Source organism: Gopherus evgoodei, chromosome 4, assembly GCF_007399415.2.
Source record: "Gopherus evgoodei ecotype Sinaloan lineage chromosome 4, rGopEvg1_v1.p, whole genome shotgun sequence".
In the NCBI taxonomy this organism is placed as follows: domain Eukaryota; kingdom Metazoa; phylum Chordata; order Testudines; family Testudinidae; genus Gopherus; species Gopherus evgoodei.
In genome coordinates, this window is record NC_044325.1 from 66,372,885 (window position 1) to 66,395,140 (window position 22,256).

At 42.6% G+C, this 22,256-nt stretch overlaps 1 protein-coding gene across 1 annotated transcript in view; it reads right to left on the reverse strand.

The window, feature by feature from the left end:
* The window catches only part of LOC115650122 (cytosolic phospholipase A2 zeta-like), a 39,729-nt gene extending 21,114 nt beyond the window's left edge, over positions 1-18,615 (reverse strand). The window contains exons 1-6 of the mRNA XM_030559560.1: positions 18,189-18,615; positions 12,506-12,578; positions 8,058-8,194; positions 5,898-6,026; positions 1,995-2,035; positions 1,291-1,333 (exon numbers count right to left, since the gene is read on the reverse strand). Of these exons, the coding sequence (XP_030415420.1) occupies positions 1,291-1,333; positions 1,995-2,035; positions 5,898-6,026; positions 8,058-8,194; positions 12,506-12,578; positions 18,189-18,299 (534 nt within the window). The 5' untranslated portion in view covers positions 18,300-18,615. The remainder of the gene's footprint in view (positions 1-1,290; positions 1,334-1,994; positions 2,036-5,897; positions 6,027-8,057; positions 8,195-12,505; positions 12,579-18,188) is intronic.
* Positions 18,616-22,256: the final 3,641 nt, after the last annotated feature.

Genomic DNA, 22,256 nt, shown 5'->3' on the forward strand with positions numbered 1-22,256 from the left:
AATGGAAAGGCCAAGCCACCACTCATGCTACCCAGGCTACGCTGCCATTTTCAGCGTGCTAGCCTGAGCACAGTGAGTGCAGATACGTCTACGTGAGCTGGGAATCACACTTCCCTAACACATTGAACCAAGCAGTTGCTTAAATGGAAGACTGACATGCTGGGAGGTGTAGGTCCACGCTCTTATGAAGTGGCCTATAGAATGAAAAGATTTGCAAATGACTGCACTAGGAAATGAACTGATTCCCACCCATTCAGTTCATGTACAGGCTATTATGTAGCCTCAACAGTTATTTTCAGTCACAATTTACCTAGGCTGACTTACAGTCAGTGACCTAGAAGCAAAGGCTCCATATTAGAACTGTGCAGAGGATGGAAATTCCATTTTGGGAAGAATTTTGAGATTTCAGAGTTTGGCTTCTTTCTAAATCAGAATAAAACCCAAAAATTTCACAATTCTCCATGAAAGAAATTTCTTAAATATATTTCATTTCTGATTTGATCAAAACATTTCTTCCGTCCACACTTTTACACTCAATTTTTCTTCAAGATGAAATTTCAGTGAAATCAGCATGATTTCACACAGCTTTCAATTTGAGTGACACTACATTCTCCAATAGAAAATGCTTCAGCCTAATTTTTTTGGATCAACTCCACTTCATATCCTCCTATTCTGTTAATTTCCTTAGCTAACCAGCCCCTCCCTCCATCCCTCATCTGTGACTGGGATTCTTCACTATATAAGATACCATTTTCATACTACCGTTTTCTCTGAAGACTTAGAGAAATTGCCTGAGATCGGGCCCTCTGGCTTCAAATTTCAGATTCAGCAGTCAATGCTGCAGTGATGTATCCCGTTTACACTTACTAATAAGAAATGACTGGAAAGAATGTATGCTGAACTTGCATATTACAAAAGTACAAAGGAGCACAGGAAAGCGGGGGGCAGGTAAGTGTCAAGGATTGGAGGATAGAGGGGTCCTCAAAATACCCACTGACAGTGCAAAGGCATTGTTTTGAAACAGCATCATCCTTTCTTGGCTATGAAGCCATCTGCCCCACTGGAAAAAAATAACCCCCATCACAGGACAGTACTCTAATGTCTGGAAATCCAGATTAAATATTTTTTATATAAACAAATGCAAGAAGGGACACATGTAAAGTAGAGGAAATGAGATGCATGGATTTTGAGGACCCTCTAATTTTGAAGTGCTCATCCCCTGTTTAACCACTGAAAGCTGCTTTAAGTAACAATTCTGTAACGGATAACCAATTATCTCCATTCACTCACCACAAGGACACCATTAGTGAGGATCTCAGTAGGGGCATCTGAGCTGTGAAAGTAAAGGGTAAATATGAATGAGTTTTTAATTTTAATTTCCCATTGGTCCCTCATTTTGATGCCCCTCACACCTCCCTTTCCATACTGAGTGCTTGGAGGCACCTTGTGTGCTCACGATCTGTAATTAGACACTGAGAATGGCAGCTCAGTAAACGTTTCATAGGGCAATGGAAAAAAATGTACTATTAAAAGGAGAAACTGCTTCCTGGCTTTGTGCAGCTGTCACGCACACACGCAGATTCGCACCTCAGTTTCCAGAAGGGAGGCTGGTCTCAAACGAAAAGAGACCAAACATAAAAAAGGTATTCTGGATAGGCAGGTGTACTGTTAATTGTATTACAGGAATTATTGCAGTTACCTTCCATTGTAAGCTAAGACTTCATCAACATGAGCTTCACCACAGCAATGGCAGATAGTCTCCAATACTGAGATTTCCCTTATTGCAATGCTGCAGCAACAAGATTCCAGCAAAATAATATTCCAGAGCACTGTGCCAGTGCCCTAAGGCTGAGGACGCCATAGCCTTAAAGGCATTTATACCTCAGAAATCATGCAAAGAGTTGTAAGAGGTGGGAGACCATCACTGTATTCTAAAATAATGCATTAACAATGCACATTTACATTGAGCAGTGTACTTAGATGATCAGACTCACCATTTTTCTAAGTAGAACTCTACATCCAACTCCTCCTGAGCCTTTACAAAAAAAATCAGACACAGAACAAGATAATCTTTGACCAATAGAAAGAATATGAAGCAGATCCAGGTTCACCCAGCAGCTTTGCCTATAAGGCAATCTTCACGTTAGGTTATATACTCTAGAGATTGTTTGCTTTTTTTTTTAAAAGTGCAATTATATTCAGAAGTGTGACCAAGAAAAAATGAGAGAGAAGGTGGGTGAGATATCTTTTACCCTATCCCCAAAAGCACATGACTAATCCCATTGAAGTCAATTCATACAAATAACGCTCCATAACTGCTTAAGTGTTACCAACATCAAGGCTTTAGTTTTCAATATACTGATCTTGGACTATAGCAGTTCTGTAGACATCAACTAGGACACTCTACCAATAGTGGCATTTAAAAAAAATAACATTTATAATTTAAATCATTATAAAATGTAATCTAAAGTTATAACAGCACAAATTTTCAAATAAGTTTTACTAATCCTCAACCTCATTTAAATCAGCTACTTAAAACTGCATCCCCTGCATTAAAGTAATTTGGTTCATTGGCGTAGGGTAGTCAAAAAGATCTACCAGGAGAGGGCAAAAGAAAAGACAACAGACGGGAGTGTGTTGGGAAAAAAGCAGGACAAATTTATGTGGGACAGAGCTGTAGAATGCTTTGAATGGGAGAAATTAGAAGTTTATCCAGAGGAAGGAAGAAAGCAAGTACAGAAAGAGGGCTAGAGTGAAACTGTTGTCAAAGCAGTGGGACTGTACAAGGATTTTTCTTTTTTTTTTTTAGTGGTTTAGGAGAGGTGACATTGTCTCGCAAACTGATCATGGGCTTAGGAGCTGAACTCTTGAATCCTAATCTTGATTGTTGTGTCCATGGGCATGTCACTTATTTCAACAGTTTCAAAAGCAGCTGCTAATTTTAGGTATCTCAATATCTAGGCATCCAGAGTCTGATTTTCAGAAGTGATGAGTGCCCACAACTCCCATCAACTTTGTCTGGGTGCTCAGCACTTCTGAAAATCAGGTCCTATATGTCTCAAGCTGGGCACCCCAAAATAGAAAAACCTAGAATCAGAAGCAATTTTTGAAAATGTCTGCCTTAACCTTGCTGTGCCTGTTTTCTGATATGGCAAATAGGGATATTACTTACTAACTCATTTTACAGGTGGGACAATAGGATTATTTAGGACTTGTATAGATGAACGGCTAGTGTGTGGCAAACTGGGGTGTAAATCTACCTTGCACTAACTGTCTTTGTGGACCCTGCTCCTACGTGCTAAAAGTTCCCCAGTGAATTTGGAGTAGGTGAAAGTGCACTAGGGAACTTACAGTGTGCGGGTAGCAGGTAGTATGCACGTGGACAGTTGGTGCACAGTAGGCTAATCTGAGGTAGTTTCACACTACAGCTTGCTGCAAACTAATAGTTTGTCTACACAAGCACCTTGCTAATATTTAGTGCTGAACAATACTTTGAACTTGAACAAGCTAAGTACTATATACGTAAACAGGTTATAGGGGAACAAGGTGAACTTTGCTCTCAAATTTGTCCCTACTTTTTTCTATGAAGCCCTTTTGAACTCCAGTACCCATATGGCAGCATAACCGATTATAGCTACATTTGGGCTACCTATGTTTAGTTTCATTTCTTCAGCAATTTGCACTCTGAGTTCATTGCTGTCTTTAACAGCCTTCTGCAGACTTTGGCCATCTCCCATTCACAGCACTCAGCGAGCATTCAGTAACAGATTACAAAAACATAACTAATCAGGAAATAAATGTAGCTTCTAACTCAACTGTATTGAGCACTTCTCCCTGGGGCACTAATTTTCAGTTCCAGATCCACTACTCAGTTTTTCAGGATCGCAATTAGTGGCCAAGACCACATAATCAGGCTCTGGGAAAGGAGGGATAGAAGTGTTACAAAAGGTTCTCCACGATCATGTGATCTCAGCTTCTATGTAGATAGAGCATAGACTACTACACATCATCTAGGTTGCCTAGATGAAGGATCATTACTCCTCACTAACAGTGTGCACAGGTAAGTTTGCCTCTGAACTCAGCCATTCCAGCTTCTAAGTAGGATCCGTTTGAATAGCATTGAAGAAGTTAGCATACACACATTTCTTAAAGAAGGCAGAAATTGGTTTGTCTACACCTAGGCCTATTGGGTATAACTTGGCTGAGGCAATGACCATGGATGGGATATCTTGTTGCAGAACGATAAGATTGGAACCAAAGTAACTGGACCAATAGTAGTTGAAGAGCGCTTACATCTCCAGCACATGCAAAATCTGCAAATTTGACTGAATGTAGCAATTCCAGATTTTAAACATGGGGACAGTGGTTATTCTTAAGTTTTCAACTTGTTAAAATTGAGAGGTAGCCTTTGCAGCAAAGAATATTTGATCCTTGCAAACTAAAAATGCCTATATAGATATGCTAGCCTATGTTTTCATAAGCGACTAGTGATTTTGAGTGAATTAATTTTTGGGAATCCAATTTGAGACACCTTAAAGGGACCTCATTTTCAGAGGGTGGGTGCTCAGCACTTTTTGAAATACAGGGGCCCCTTTGAATTGTCTCTAGCTGGGCACCCAAAAACGTAAACACCAAAATCACTAGTGACTTTTGAAAATGTAGGGTGGCTGTATTTGCATGTAAACTAGCTTAATATATTTTCCCCAATATTTTATAATTACTTCAATACACTGGGTCAATCAGAATACATCTTTGCCAGGGAAATTAAGATACTTCTTATAAAATGGCAGTTCTGAGCCAACATGATAGCAGCTCTTGTAACACAATAGATATTGCCTACATGCTGTACTGCTTGTCTTGGCCCACAGAGGATACGAATCCTTCTATACCCAAGAGAGACTCTCCTTTTATCGTTAAGTGGTAGGGACTTGTGGTTTTGGACCAAAACATCTCTAGTTCTATCTATACAGAAGTCCACACAGATGTGGGATAACTAGTCAGCAACTTGCTCTAGAATCTAAACTCCTGGTTACACTGGATTCCACTGGACGAGTTTTAGTCAATTGGTGGAAAAGAGAAGAGTAAGTATTGTGCATGTGTAATACTGGTGCTTAGTGAATAAATATCAGACCTGCTCAAACGTGCAACTGTGTCATACTCTACAGTTGCTGGACCGCAGAGAATGTAAAGCCTGAAGAATGAAGAGTGCATGGCCAGTGATATAACATTCAGGATACCAGCCAGAAAAGGAAGTGTGCAAAAGAGAAGTGGTCCCTTTGCAGGGCCGGCTCTAACTTTTTGCCATCCCAAGTAAAAAAAAGAGCGCAGTGCCACCCAAGCCCCCTGCCCCCCCAAACACCACACCGCACAACCCAAGCTCCCCGCCCCCCCAAACACCGTGCCGCCCAAGACCCCCGAACGCCGAGCAACCCAAAACCCTGCCCCCCAAACACTGCGCTGCCCAAGCCCTCCGCCCCCTCCGAACGCTGCGCCACCCACCCCACCAAATGCCACGCCACCCAAGCCCCCTGCCCCCACCCCCGAGCGCTGCACCGCCTGGCTGAAACAAAAACAAACAAACCAAAAAAACCCTCCAGCACTGGCCGGCCAAACCAAAAAAAAAAAAACCCGAGCTCCACCCTGCCCCACCCCAAGGGCCTGGAGCTGGCCCTGGCCCTTTGTTTAACATGTACGGGGAAGCATCTAATATCAGTGTTCCAAATAATGTCAACTGTCACCAAAATGGCTGCCAAGAGAAACCAAAACCCTTATAACCATTCTCAAAAGCACTCCACAATTGCTGCAAATGTGGAGAGATTTCTCCCAGTGTGAACCTCTGTGTGGCTGTATTGAACAGATCTGTAAAGGTATTTGGTCACAGGGTGAATGTTACCAACCTCTGGGTTTAACTTGAAAGTGCGCTTTAAAGGTTGGCCTGGCTTTATACCCCCCACATCAAAGACAATAGAAGTAAGTTCATCATTTATCAGGACATCTTCATCGAAGAGAGACAACTCCAGAACGTTCTAAAACAAAACAGAACAAAAGAGTATTCAAGGAATGGGTTGGAGAAGGGAAGATAGACACACTTGGTTCTTTCTCTCTCTCTGTACATAGCTGATAAACAAAGGGCCATATTCATGTTAACAAAAGCAAGCTGATGGATGAAAGTGATACAAATTACTTAGTATTGCTATTTGGTTTACTCTCTGTTATTTATAATATACCCTTTTAGAGGCCTGAAAAATTAAGAGTCCTTCTGCAACAATTTTATCTTTCCCCATTTATAGAATTTGCCCTGTTCCAAAGAACTCATGACACAGTGGAGGATGTGGCTTTGTTAGTCCGTACGTGGGATGTTTTTTCTGGAAGAGATTTCCTAATGTTTCGATGGTTCCTCTGGAAGAGGTTTCCTAATGTTTCCCAGTTAAAAGGAACACACAGGACCCAACTTCTTTGGAATTTCTTAACTCAGCATTGGTTTGCCTGAGGAAAGGATAGCAGTTTCTTCCCTTTCAGGGTGATTCAGGAGCAACCAATAAACTTCCTGACCATCACTGCTACTGGGCAGAGGCAAGCCCAGCTGGGATTAACAGATGGGTGCACTAGTTGTACACAAAGTACAGTTGCCTATAACTGGCCTGTGCATGTTTCAAGGAGACTGCTAAACTACAGAAATGCTCCAGCTTCGATTTAGCAGTAGCAGCCAGAATTTAAGTGTCCTCATGAATTAGGGGGGAATATAAAGTTCTTTGTTATTTTATTACTTTTATTTTGGTAACCTAACTCCTACCTGTTTGTAACTTTCTGCCAACTTGTCAGAGTCATTTATCAACCCAACTCACGCTCCCAACAGCCATAAACAACCATGACACAGGCCTGGTCCAACTGGGAATCAGTATCTGTTAACTAATTTCTGCAGAGAGGGTTTTGGTGGGTATTTTTTTAAAGAGATGCCACCATCTTTTAAAAAATAATATCCTTATTTAGCTATCACTAGTGTCAACATAGAGCACTGACATGGACGAATTTGAAAAGTTTTCATCATTCATGCTACACTGTCCAGCTTTGTCAATATGTGACAAATTTACTCTCTCTCCTCTCACGACTTTTAATTCTGTATTTCTGTAATACTGGAATTATTGCAGCCAGTAAAACAAACTCATAGTCAACTCATATATCACAAACTTATTTGAATTTAGTTGATCCCAGCATTCTTGCCCACACAGCGATACTACCCTGGTGACTAGGACATTAGGACAAACCATGAGAAGACAATAGCCTCCGGGTGGGAGAATGAATAGCCCAGGAAAGTTTACCTGCATTATCAAGGAATTTCCAGAAACTTTATGGGGTCAGTATCAGATTGCTTGATCACTGTCTATGATGGTGACCAATATTGTCTCATTGGTTCCTTATATTCCCTGGTCTGTCTGTCTTGCTTTATGCTTTGATTATAAGCTCTTTGGGGCAGGAACTCTTTTTGTTCTGCGATTGTATTGTGCCTAGCACAATGGGGTCCTGGTCCATGACTGGGGCTCCTAGACACTACAATAATACAAATATAATCAGGGCTGACCAGAGGATTCAGAGGGCCTGGGGCAAAGCAATTTTGGGAGCCCCTTCAATAAAAAAAAAGTTGCAATAATATGGTATTCTATAGTCTCGTGGGGGCTCCTGTGGGGCCCAGGGCAAAATGTCCCACTTGCCCCCCCCCCCACCGCTGGCAGCCCTGAATATAATATTCATAAAACTCTTTTTCCCCCAAAATGCATCAGATGGTACTAGAGAAAAATAATCCTTCTCTCTAATTAGCTGTGATTTTCAAGAGTGTGAGCAGTTATGAATCATCTCTTTTGGTGACTATGCAGGGACTTGGAGAACATGTTTGGGTGTTGCAAGCAAAGGGCACTTGCAGGCTCATGTGAGACACTTTACATGAAATGACTTTTTTTTTTTTGTAATAAAGAACCTTTGATATTTTTAAATTCAAGATCCTGCCACCCCTCAAGCACCAGATAATCTGATCTTCTCCAGATCAAAAGGCTCTCCCTCACCTTGACAGCACTGTGGATTCTGTACTGGAAGGTTTCATTCCACTCTGGATTACTGGAGTTGTCAACAACCTGAGTTTGATAAGTGATTGAAGATGCAGTTGGTAGACGTAATTTCACAAAGCAGTCTGCCTTGGACACTGGAATGAAAAGTACAGAAGAAAGATATCAGAACAATTCTAATCAGGTATGTATCATTGCTTTCTATATTCTATCACGTCACAAGATTGTGCAGAATTAATCAGAAAAAAAAAAGCTGGACTGGCTGGGAGAGTACCCTCACTAAGAGACAAATATTTTCAACAGCAGCAAATTGAATTTCTTGTCACAGAAATAGTTCATTTTTCAGGTATGTCCCAGTGTTAAACCCCTTCTTCAAAGGGCCACTGCTGGAAAAAGAGCTAGCGCTCCAAAGAGGTTTCTTCTTCTGAAATTATTTTACTGTTATTTGAACAGTAGAGGAAAAGATCTCACTCTGCCATTCTTTAAGTATATTAGCTTATACCATGAATAGAACACCTTGCTTTCATGTGCAGTGGGATCCATGCCCCAGAAGCCTAATGCCAAAAATCAAACCATGTTTCTGAGTGCAACAAGAGTATCAGAATATGGCACTAGAATAAATCTAATTCTAGTGTACTAAGGTAAAGTGCAACACTCAGGTTGCGTAACATGCACTGGTTTTCTGTTGTCCCTAACACAGACCATGAAGACTGCATAAAGACACTAGTGCTGAGTTAAGAGGGTAATCCAAACAAGTTAAATCCTGTGTGTTCCTTTTAACTGGGAAACGTTAGGAAATCTCTTCCAGAGAAACCATCAAAACATTAGGAAATCTCTTCCATAAAGTACCTATACCACAGGAAATTCTGACACTTAGATCCAACCACGTGATCTAATCCTGCTTTCACAATCAGGATTTCATAGGTTTGTGAATTCTGTCAGAGAGACACGCTACTAAGAGCTGGAAAGGTCATGTGATAGAACTCAGTGGGTAATAATCTAGATTAGATATCCTCACAACTGTCTCAAATGTCTTCTTAACATATATGAAGCCATGAGAACCTATAGATTTTTTCCAGGTATTCCTGAAAACAGGATGCAGCATAGAAAGAAACTTGTTCAGGCAATACATTTTCTTTAAATTCCCACATAATCCAGCCTGGAGTAAAAGTCTGTTCCGGCCTTTCTACATGAGTCATATCTTGGCCTTTTAAACCCTGCAGCTTGCCCAGGAAACATGGCTTTCATCTGAAATTCTTTTTGCTAACGTCCTTGTTTCACTATAATGGCTTCACTTTCTGGACTGTGCAACTAGCCAAGGTACAATGTCAAACAATGGAGCTTCAATTAAATACAAGCTATATTAAACTGAAGATTTGGGGGAATAATTCTTTTACTACTATACTGCCTCACCAAACCTACACAACCACCATCTGCCTTCACCCTGTGGTTTATCCTCCACAGCAAGGCACTCCCAGATAGCTTCATGTTCCCATAGACATGGCTTAAGGACTTCGAACTTCCCCTTTTCCCCATTCCCAAAAGGGAACAGTTCTAGTCCTCCAGCCGGAATACCCTCCAGCCAGGCTCCACCCCTTCCCCAATGAAGTCAAATAATTTTGGATGGCTGATTCAATCCACTTCAACAATCAATCATAATAAGGACTTGACAAAGACAGAGAGAGGATCATACAGAGATGGGCTGAACACTGCAGCAGTCTACTCAACAGACCACCCACAGTCAATCGATGTGTCCTTGACCATTTACCTGAGAGACCCATCAAAGAGGATCTCGATCTCCCTCCATCAGTTGAGGAAGTTATAAAAGCCAACAAACAACTGAATTCTGGCAAAGAATCTGGAAAGGATAGTATCCCAGCAGAATTATATAAAGGAGCAGGCCCAAAGGCTATCAAGGTGTTCCATGACATCCTGAGTAGCATTTGGGAGGAAGAAGAAATGCCACAAGACTTCAAAGATGCTTATTATCATATCACTGTTCAAAAACAAAGGCATCAGAGCTAATTGTGGAAACTAAAAGGACATTGTTCTCCTCTGTACAGCAGGCAAAATACTGGCTTGCATTCTACTTAACAGAGTCATTGCAAACATATCTGAGGAGAATCTGCCAGAAGCACAGTGTAGTTTTAGACTAGGTCATAGCACTATGACATTATCTTTGTTGTAAGGCAGGTCCAGGAAAAATGTTTAGAGAAGAACAGGGACCTGTATGCAGTTTTCAATCGATTTGACCAAAGTTTTTGATTCGATCAACACAGAGGGTCTATGTGCTATTCTACATAAACCAAGCTGCCCAAGAAATTTCATACAAATCATCTCTGTTCAATGACCACATAACAGTTCAAGTCCTCACCAGTGGTGACTTTTCCGAAGCATTTGAAATCTCAAATGGAGTGAAGCAAGGCTGCATACTTGCACCAGTGCTGTTCAACTTGTTCTTTGCTTGTGTTCTCAACCATGCAACAAGGGACTTGGATCAGGGGGCTATACATCCCACTACTGACTCGATAGCTCCCTCTTTGATCTTCAAAAACTCACTGCTAAGACCTGGAGAGGCTTCTCATCGAGGCACTTTTTGCAGATGACTGCACCTTGATGGTTCATAGACAAGACGACCTTCAGGTCAACATTGATAGATTTCCTGAAGCATCCCAGCTCTTTGGTCTCACCATCAGTCTTGGGAAGACAGAGGTCTTGTTCCAACCAGCAGCTCATTCCAATGCCCCCGTTCCAGCCATCTTCATCCAAGGCACACAGTTGAAAAATGTGAATCAGTTCAAGTATCTGGGCAGCAGCATCTCAAGTGATGGCTCCTTTGATTAGGAAATTTCCTCCAGAATTAGTAAAGCCAGCCAGGCCCTTGTCCAACTTCAAACAAAAGTTGTTAACCAACACAACATCCATCTCTCCACCAAATTGAAGATCTACAGTGCAATGGATCTAATGTCTCTCCTATATGGATCTGAGACACGGACTCTTTACAGACGTCACATTAAACAGCTTGAGCGATTTCATATGTGATCCCTCCACTCAATAATGAGCATTCACTGTTAGAACAGAGTGACCAATATTAAGGTCCTTGAGAGAGCAAACATAACCAGCAATGAGGAAATGTTATTGAGAGCACAACTTAGGTGGACAGGGCATGTCATCAGAATGGAAGACCACCATCTCCCAAAACAGATCTTGTATGGGGAGTTGAGTCAGGGCCAAAGAAAGAAGGATCATTCGTATAAGCACTTCAAAGATAATCTGAAGGGCAGTCTCCAGTGGGCTGGCATCAAACTCAAAGAACTTGAGCAAATGGCTCAGAACAGGCTCACTGGAGGTCTCTGACAGATCAGCATGTGATAAGTTTGAGCGGGATTGATTAAATTATCACGTGCAGCCTGGAGAAAGGCGCCACAGAGCTGCATCATCAAATATCATAGATACAGACTTCCCACACCCTCAGTGCAGCCAACTCTGTCCATCAGGATTCAAACTGCGGAGTCATATGTGTAGTCATAAATGAGAATTGCCACAATATCGTCATCCTCATCAGTGGTGGACTACCAACTTATGGCGTTATTACAGAATCCAGCACTTCAGCATTATCGTAGCTTTAGCTGTATAGATACTCAATATTTAAATACATTTAGTATTGGATGTTACATATGAATCTAAAACAGACTACCTCAAAATCCACACTAATTAAGAAAACACAGTAAACCCAAAATGGCTAAGGGGATTTTAAAAGTCAGGGGGCTGTAAAAGCAAATATTAAAAAAGGGGAAGGAAAAAGTAATCAAAATATGAGAAACAAAAATGGATGAGAGGGCACAGAACAGCTTTACTTTTAGCATCATTCATGCACATTGTGTCCTCAAAGACTTTACAGAGTTAAAGAGTAAGCATAACAAAGGGAGAAAGAAAAGGGGGATTGTAGTCCAGGGAGAAAACAGTTGTACAGAGGCTCGAACTAAGATGGAAAGTTGATGCAGATAGATGCAGGAAGGCAAGAGTTGCAGGGTAGAAGGCTCTGACAGCCACTGTGGTGAGACTGTGTGAAAGAACACAGTGAAGGCCATGTCTGGATGTGCACAGGGAGCAGAGACATAAGAGGTACTAATTTGAATCCTGGCTCTATTTCAGTCCTTGAAAATATATAAATACATTTTAGTAGGAAAAAGTTTTATGTGAATATATACTGAAAACGGCCAATTCATAGATTCCCAGGTCAGAAATGACCACTGTCATCACCTAGTCTGACCTCCTGTGTAACACAGGTCAGAGAACTTCCCCCAAGTAATTCCTAGAGCAGATATTTTAGAAAAACACACAAGCTGTAGGGATGCAGTGTTACATCAACCAGAGGAAATCTGGGCTATGTTACACTTGTGCATTGTGTAAAACATGAGTCTGCACAACATTGGTCAAGTACTTACACAAATCTGTACCCTGGATGTTTCTGGCTCTGAGGACTTTTACTGTGAGGTTGTAGTAAGGATGCTTCTCACGCTGTAAAGACAAGCAGGTTCTGTGTTAAACTCGGCCTCAGCACACCTTCCACAAACATGCAAATATCAAGATAAGGGAATGAAGTGGAACAACCCACACAGGGGTCCACAATAGGTAAATCTCAGTTTTGAAATATAAGAACTATCTGAAATTGAGAACTCGAAGACATAAGGTGGTATCTCTGAATAAGGTGGGTGAAGGACAGAGACAGAGCACCCCAGTGAAGGGAGGCTGAGAATTAAATGAATTCCCATCTCACCACAGGTAAAAGTGATCTTTTTTAGGGTCAAACTGACAGTCAGAAAAGAAAGAAGAACTCTTTAGGGCTCACTGTTGTTAGAGCTCAGTTTCAAATAGCTTAATTAACCCTATTACTGCTGAGCTATAAATGAGATATTAAGTTAATTTTTAAAACCTTCCTCCTAACTTAGCGTGTCCCATTTATTTGTACAGAACTCTTGAGCTACATTGCTATATTGACCACAAGTCAGTTGTCCTGGGTTTTGAGACTCGCTGCCATGGGTCTTTTTTTGTTTTGTTTTGGGGTGGTTTTTTTGGTAGTGTAGACATATCCCCATTTTACAGATGGTTACTAAGGAGAAGATTTCTTCCCTAGCTTACCTCACAAGGGTGTTGTGAAAATAAGTTGTATGTGAAGCACTCGGATACTATAGTGACGAGCACCATAGAAAAGCCTATCAGGAGATTAATAATTCTGTCTTCAGAGCAGGGTTTGAATGGGACAAATACTGAACTATGAAGATAAAATAAAATATTCAGTGCACTGAATGAGGCAGGGGTCCAGTGGAAATATACTAAGTGATCATGTAATTAAAGACTATTGCAAACAAGGGCGGCAAACTAAGGTTGCACAGACAATGTTAGTAGTGACATTTCCTAAGTTTTGAGTGTTTGTCTTTGTAACCTTAACATTCTTATAATTTTTTTTTAGTGTAACATACATCAGAGCCATAATTAGATCTTCTTCTCCCCTCCCCCAGGTTAAACACATTTTGTTTTTGAAGCTTTTCTTAATAGGTTTTTTTTCTTTCAGTATCCCAAACTAACCTCTCTACCTAAACCACCCACCTCTCTACCTTCCCAATACTTGGTCTACAAGTTTAAGGAAGGAGATACATGGCTGTATGCAAGGTTATTTTTCCTTTCTCCCTGGTGGAAAATTGCTACTGCCCCATGGGCTGTTAAATGCAGTAAGGATGTGGTTGCAAAAATGTCTGTCATCACGAGTGACTGAACTCTCCTGACTTGAGATACAAGGTTCCATAATATTGACATCCGGGAGAGCACACAACACCAGCACACATCCCACTCCTTCACTTCACTCTGAAGGATGTCAGCATAAATCCATGTGTTGCAATCCCAACGATAATGATCCTGTCCAAGAGCCTCTGAGAAAAGATGTTTGTCAACAACAGTCACTCAGCTGAATCAACATTCTCCAAACAGAGGAACTTCTACAACATAAATTAAAGACTTAGGAACATAGCAAAGATCTCTGCCAGCTATGAGAGCTAAGTCTGTTCCAAGTCCCATCTTTTAAGTAAACTGGCACCTTTCTGAGTCTAATGCAGTTTTATTTCATCAGAGGCAAGGTGGTGTCAGAACACATTGCAAGATAAGCATGCACAGTAAACCCAGAAATTAAATGTGACATCACCAAATGCACTACCTGAATTCCAGGGGCGAGGCAGGCAGGCTGGAAGAGTAGCTGGTTCCTAGCAGAGCAGCTGTTCTATATGAGTAATGGGTGTTTGTACAACAGACTCAAGTGTGAGACATCTCTTGGAATTGAGTATATGGCACATGTGCCATTTCTCCATATTAGGCATATTGCACCCTGGGTGAAATTTACTTCCCTGAATGAGTGGCCCTTTTGCATAGGGGACTTCACATTGCCCAGGATGGAATTCTTATTCTCCCACCACCACCCCCAACCCTCCCACTAAAAATTAAAAAAATAAATAATAATTAGAGATCTACCTATCTCCTAGAACTGGAAGGGACCTCAAAAGGGGATCTTCCAGCCCCCTGCCTTCACTAGCAGGACCAAGGACTGATATTTGCCCCAGACCCCTAAGTGGCCCTCTCAAGGACTGAGCTCACAACCTTGGGTTCAGCAAGCCAATGCTCAAACCACTAAGCTATCCCTCCTGTGCAACTAAGAACTGGATGCCTCTTGTCCAGTCTGTGGGCTGGAATATCTGCTGAAGCTCCTCTGCAGTCCCCTAAGAGGGGCTTCCCAGCCACAGGATTAACACAGCTACAAATCTTGTGGTTCTGGTTATAACACACTGTAGAACCCTTCACCTTCCCCATTTTATATGGGTTCAATGCAGAGACACCCCCCCACACACACACAGTGGGGTATCCTTTTGTAGGCCCTTGAACAATTTTCACCCCAAAATGATTCTCACTAGTGCTGAAAAAAAAATCAATTTTCGAAGCACACACCAACCTTTACTCTGCTGCTTTTAGATTCAAACCTAAAGATTAAATCATCACTTTTGTTTGAGGCAATTTCAGGTCCTGTGAATCTTACATCTTTTCAATCTGCCTCTGGATAAGCACATTTTTGGAGGGAATGAGTTTCATAACAAAACACAGTGGACAGGCCCATGACAGGTCTTCTGGGTTCAGTGAATTGCTAAGCATAACAAGCACAGAAAATGGCCAGGTTTGCTGAGTTTGGATGAGTCTGAAACCTTTTAAGTGAAACTCAGTGGGTTTGAATCTGAATAAAACAAAGGAACAGCATCTGTGCACCTCTAATTCTCAATAGCAACATTTCACCCGTAAATAGTTAATGTGGCAGGTATTGGCTAAAATTTTAAACTAGCAAGTCTCCAAAAATGACAGCTTCACACCCCTGATTAGACCACAAAGCACTGATGTTCAGTAACAATTCTGCCTCTTGCCTGACTTCCTTATATTTAAACACAGAGTTGGGAAGAGCAAACTGAAAAACAAAACAAAATCATAGTTTTATATAAATCAAACAGGAACCAACAATGACATGCACATAGCAAACATCTCATGATTTTTTCTGTAACTTTTGCTCTTTGCCTCCTCCATCTACACTACAAATATAACTACATGAAGGAACCTGGTTAAAAGTGGGCTACCCCATAACTTGGTTACAAAGCTAGTCCGATTCTAATATGTAGTGCCGACTGGATCTTAACAGCAGCTGTAAAACAAGGTTAAACAGCCACTCTGCACTATATATTGGAACTCTGCTTGCAAGGTAAGAAACAACTAATTACCAAGTTACGGGACATGGCTGTATTGGTAGTTTAGACAGAGGCTTAGTCTGGGCTAATCCTTGCCATACTTTGTTGGATTTAGACTGTAAACTCCTGTTAGCCCAGGGAGCAAAGAAATGGAAATGCACAGAATTGCACTGCTTCTTTATAGACAAAATAGACTATGGATGAGATTTGCAAAAGTATTTCCTTAAATTGGCTCCCACTGAAGTCAATAGGAGTTTCCCCACCCCTGACTTCAGTGGGAGCCAATTTAAGGCCACAGAGAGCACTTTTTAAAATGTCACCATACATTGCCAAACAGACTCTGATCTAGGAAGCCCCCTAAAATTGCATGCAGCTCAGCATAGAAGCGGCATGTTTTCGGACCTGACCCAGACTTTCCGTTTGCTGCTTTGGTTTTCTGGTAGGCTTGTCTGAGCTCCTTAACGTTCACTCTGCACTGCACTGAGTCCCTGGTGTGGCCTTTTTCCATCATAGCCTTGGAAATTTTTTCAAATATTTTTTCATTTCATCTTTTGGAACAGAGTTCTGTTAGCACTGAATCCTCTCCCCATATAGCGATCAGATCCAGTACCTCCCGTGCGGTCCATGCTGGAGCTCTTTTTTGATTCTCAGGAGACTGCATTGCTACCTGTGCTGATGAGCTCTGTGTGGTCACCTGTGCTGATCTGAGCTCCAAGCTGGCCAAACAGGCAGGGCCGGCTTTAGGCAGATTTAGCCGATTCCCAGGAATCGGGCCCCGCGCCGAGAGCCGGAGCCCCAGCCGGTGCCGGAGCGTGACAAGCCGCCCCGCAGCCCCGCTCTCCCGGCTGGAGCTCCGGGCCCTTTAAATAGCCCCCATAGCCCTGGGATAGCGGGAGGTTCCGGGGGCTATTTAAAGGGATGGGGCTCCAGCTGCCTCTGCCACCCCATCCTCTAAATAGCTGCCGGAGCCTCACCACCCCCATGTATTCTCCAGGGCTCTCGCCGCTATTTAAAAGGTCTGGGGCGGGGTAGCCCCAGGCCCTTTAAATAATCCCCAGAGCCCTGGGATAGCGGGAGGCTTGGGGGCTATTTAAAGGGCCGGGGCTCCAGCTGCCTCTGCTGTACCCCCTGCCCTGCCCCCAGCCAGCTCTGCACTCTGTTCCCACAGCCAGCCCCTGCCAAACCCCCTGCCACACACCCCTATGGCCCTGCCCAAAGCCAGCCAGCCCCCACACACTCCTGCCTGCACCAGCCCTGCACACCCTGCCCACACCCAGCCCCAAACCCCCTGCCCTGTCTCCAGCCAACCCCGCTGCACTCCCTTGCCTGAAGCCAACCAGTTCTGCACTCCTGTCTCCAGCCCTCCCAACCCCTGCTGCATCCCCCTGCGGCCCTGCCTGAAGCCAGCCCACCCTACACCCCCCTGTCTCCAGCCAGCCCTGCACCCCTTTCCCTGCCTGCAGATAGACCCTACCTCCAGTCAGCCCCTGCCCTGCCTCCAACCAGCCCCATGTCCACTGCTGCCCTGCAGTTCCCAGGGCAGTAACCCTGCACACCTGCTTCAATGAGGGGGGCAGGGAGCAGCTGGGACCCACACATGTGCACACCTGCAGGGAGTGGCAGGGACCCACATGTGAGATGGTAGTCATTAATAAGCAATCAACAGCATATATGATGCAATGTACATAATATATAATTGTATTATTTATATAGTTATGGAAAGTAAATAATACATGGAAGAAATGAAAGGCTTTTTTTTTTTAAAGTCATCCCTGCCAGGGTCCCGCGGAAAATGTTCAAATTGGGCCCCACACTTCCTAAAGCCGGCCCTGCAAACAGGAAATGAAATTCAAAAGTTCGCGGGACTTTTCCTGTATACCTGGCCAGTGCATCCGAATCAGATTGCTGTCCAGAGCGGTCACAGTGGTGCACTGTGGGATACCACCCGAAGGCCAATACTGTCGATTTGTGGCCACACTAACCCTAATGCAATATGGTAATACCGATTTTAGCGCTACTCCTCTCGTCGGGGAGGAGTACAGAAACCGATTTAAAGAGCCCTTTATATCGATATAAAGGGCCTCGTAGTGTGGACGGGTACAGCATTAAATATGTTTAACGCTGCTAAAATCGGTTTAAACGCGTAGTGTAGACCAGGCCTAGGAAGGAGCAGCTAAGCCCAGTCACTGTCATCGCCTTCACTCTCAGCTTTAGGTAGCTTCTCCCACACAGGACAAAGGCGGTGCTCTGCTCACCCTGTTTCAGGGCTGCTTTTATGCATGTGTCATAACTTTTAGTTGCTTCTTTATCATGTGGGTGATGGCCCTTAGCGCAAAGGAAGGGCAAAAGTTTACATTACCCGCCAGTGAGAGAGCCCACTATCCTTCCTCTCTTTTCTCTGGAACAGCACGGCAGCCAGAAGTGGGAACATGCGGGGTGACACCCGGCTAAGCAGCACAGCCCGGAACATGGGAGACCTTCCCAAACCCTGAGCTAAACAAACAGGAGTGAAAACACCAAGTCTCTGGAATCTGACCGGCTGCTTCTCCTCGCTCCTCTGAACTGCGGCAGCTCTGTCCTGAGTTACACACACAGCTCTGCTCCAACAGGGAGAAGCAATCGCGGGGAGCGGGGGCGTTGCTTGGAGCTGCCGAACAATCCGGTTTACAGCCTCACTGACAGGTTTTCCCAAACACTAGCAGTAAAACAGAAGGGTGGCAAATACAGCAGATCAAGCAAACGGAAAGAGGATTTGACAAGAAGCGCGATGTTTTCTTCCAGACTCTGCCACAAACTTGTTCTGTGACTTTGGGCAAGTCACGACTTCTCTGGGCTTCAATTTCCGGGTCTGTTGAAATGCAGAGAAATCCTTATGTCACAGTTAATTAGTGTCTGCAAAGTGCTTTGAGATCCTCTGATGGAAGGGAACAAAGAAAGTCTAGATAACAATCAAAGTTAAGAATCCAAAGAATTAAGGGGGTAAGGAAGATATTTACATCTATTATAGGGGGTCGGATAACGATGGAGATGGCAGAGGAAATTATTAGTTAAAAACAACAGTTGTTAATAGCTGAGACACTGAAGTTTGGGATTTAAAAAAAAACAAAAAAACAAATTTACTGCAAATAAAAATCAAGAGGGGTTTGGACCATTAGAATGGAATTAAGACCTTGGGCCAAATTCTGCTCACTTTTCCCATGTAAGTAAAACTCTTTGACTTCATGAGATTACTTTGGTGGGCAACGCAGGCACAGTTTGGTCCTTTCTCAGTATGGACCCAATCCAACACCCACTGCCATTGACTTCCATAAGCATTGGATTAGATGCTGTAAAAATTATTAAAAATAGGTAGTAGAATACTTTGGAAAAAATATAAACACTCAGTAGTTTCAGATTTTATCCAAAGGCTTTAAGGGTATTTGTTAATGAATTTTCTGAGCTACTGGCAATTCATTTTGAAAAGGTAGAGAGAACCAAGGAAACCTCGTACACTGTAAAGCCAAACTTCAAGCCACCTGGCTTTGTCCTGAATTTAATTTAATTCCCTAGTAAAATAATAGGACAAACTGAGCAATACACATTTGTAAGTGCCTGAAAGATAATGGAAGCCTGAGCAATTAGCACCATGGCTTTGAATCACAGAACTGGAAGGGACCTTGAAAGGTTATCTAGTCCAGTCCCCTGCACTCATGGCAAGACTAAATATTATCTAGACCATCCCTGACAGCTGTTTGTCCAGCCTGCTCTTAAAAATCTCCAGTGATGGAGATTCCACAACCTCCCTAGGCAATTTATTCCAGTGCTTAACCACCCTGACAGAAAGCTTTCCCTAACATCCAACTTAAACCTCCCTTGCTGCAATTTAAGTCCATTGTTTCTTGTCCTATGCTCAGAGGTTAACAACAATAATTCTTCTCCCTTCTCTTTTTAACATCGTTTTATCTACTTGGAAACTGTTGTGTTCCCTTTGTCTTCTCTTTTCCAGACTAAACAAACCCAATTTTTTTTTTCAAATCTTCCCTCATAGGTCATGTTTTCTAGACCTTTAATCATTTTTGTTGCTCTTCTCTGGACTTTTTCCAATTTGTCCACATCTTTCCTGAAATGTGGTGCCCAGAACTGGACACAATACTCCAGTTGAGACCTAGTCAGTGTGGAGTAGAGCAGAAGAATTACCTTCATGTCTTTGCTTACAACACTCCTGCTAATACATCCCAGAATTATGTTCGTTTTTTAGCAAGTGTTACACTGTTGACTCATTTTTAGCTTGTGGTTCACTATGACTCCCAGTCATAGGTGCCAATTTTCCCTGGCACCGATGGGAGCTCGCACCCCATCGCACCCGCGGCCCTGCCCTGACTCCACCCTTTCCCCACCCCTGCCCCAAAGTCCCCGCCCCTACTCTACCCCCTCCCTGCCCCTATTGGACCCCTTCCCCAAATCCTGGCCCCACCTCTTCCTCAAGCACACCACATTCCCCCTCCTCCCCCCCCCCCCGCAGCATTTGTAGCACAAATCAGCTGTTTCGTGGCACAAGTGCTGGGAGGGAGCGGGGAGAAGCAGGACAAGGCAGTGCACCCAGGAGAAGAGATGGAAGTGGGACAGGGTGCTTAGCATGGAGTCGGGGCTATGCTCCCAGATCCCTTTCCACAGTACTCCTTTCTAGGCAGTCATTTCCCATTTCGTATGTGTGCGACTGATTGTTCCTTCCTAAATGGAGTACTCTGCATTTGTCCTTACTGAATTTCATCCTATTTACTTCAGACTATTTCTCCAGTTTGTCCAGATCATTTTGAATTTTAATCCTATCCTCCAAAGCACTTGCAACCCCTCCCAGCCTAGAATCATCCACAAACTTTGAGTGTACTCTTTATACCATTATCTAAATCATTGATGAAGATATTGAACAAATCCAGACCCAGAACTGATCCCTGAAGGACCCCCCTCATTATACACTTCCAGCATGACTGTGAACCACTTATAACTCTCTGGGAATGGTTTTCTATCCAGTTTTTTTGCACCCACTTTTTTAGTAGCTCCATCAAGGTTGCATTTCCCTAGTTTGTTTACGAGGTCATGTGAGACACTATCAAAAGCTTTAGTAAAGTCAAGATATACCATGTCAACTGCTTCCCCCCACCCACAAGATTTGTTATGTTGTCAAAGAAAGCTATCATGTTGGTTTGACACGATTTGTTCTTGACAAATCCATGCTGTTACTTATCACCTTATCTTCCAGATGTTTGCAAGGAATAAATCCAGCCAAATCATGGTTTATTTTCACCAAATTACACAATTAGACATGACAAGATTTGCAGTAGCTGTAAAAAACAAGTAGCATTGCAACAAGTTATCACTGGAGGGATTGTGTTTCAAGGAATGCTGACATGCTTGGAATGTTGGAATTCTTGGATGGGTGGAACCAGATAAGATATTTGGTGGAGGTGATGTACTTGAGTGAGAGGAGAAACTGGTGTAAAACTGCTTTGCTGGATAAACACTCCACCACTCCTTCCAAAATAGATGTCTAAAAAGGGTTCTGCCCAATATTTTACTATGCAACAGTCAGAATAAGTCCAAGAGCGGCAATTCCTATTAAAAAAACCCAATCCTGCACAACCACTGTGAACAGAGATTGTTTTCAGTATTAGGGCTGATTATGCACAAATATATAAATTAGAAAGACATAAGAATGTATTTTTTGTCAAGGTCCAAATTTCTTGGTCAAGGTATAGTCAAGGTCCAGGTTCCAGCGCAAATAATAATATCATTTATTTATTTTATCATTGTTTTTATTAAGTAAATAAGATTTCCTAGTCCATACGAAAGCATCTGGTGGTCCCAATTTGGCCCATAGTCCACCTACGGACTATCCCTGCCCTACAGAATCTTGCAGCTGACACCTGCTTTCAGCAATAGACTCCTTGAACAGCAAGCAAAGCCACTGAATCTGTCTACGGGGTTTGAAATTTATGCAGCTTCCATAGATAATGGAGTTTCCCACTTCATTGCAACTTGAAATAAAAATGTTTAAGAGCCAAAATGTCATTATCTTTAAATTAACAGGACCCTATCCTGTAACTCTTAATGATACTAAGTATTCCTACAGAAGTGAATAAACTACAAAAAAAGATGGATTATTTCTTGCTCTTCTCTTATTTTAGATAATACATATTTATGGCAAAATCTGTCCTGCCCTTTTATATTTTACACAGTAACTGTGGATACTGATTGCAATTAATCTACTGACAACCAATTTTTCATCATCTTTGGTGGTGATTACATTTTACTCCAAGATTCGAAATATTCTATTGTGAACAGAAATTTGATTCAATGGTGGAGGGGAAGGAGTTTCCAGAAATGTTTTTCTGGCTACTCATCAGAACTTGGAGTTTAGACTATCCCCACACTACTTATACTGAAATCC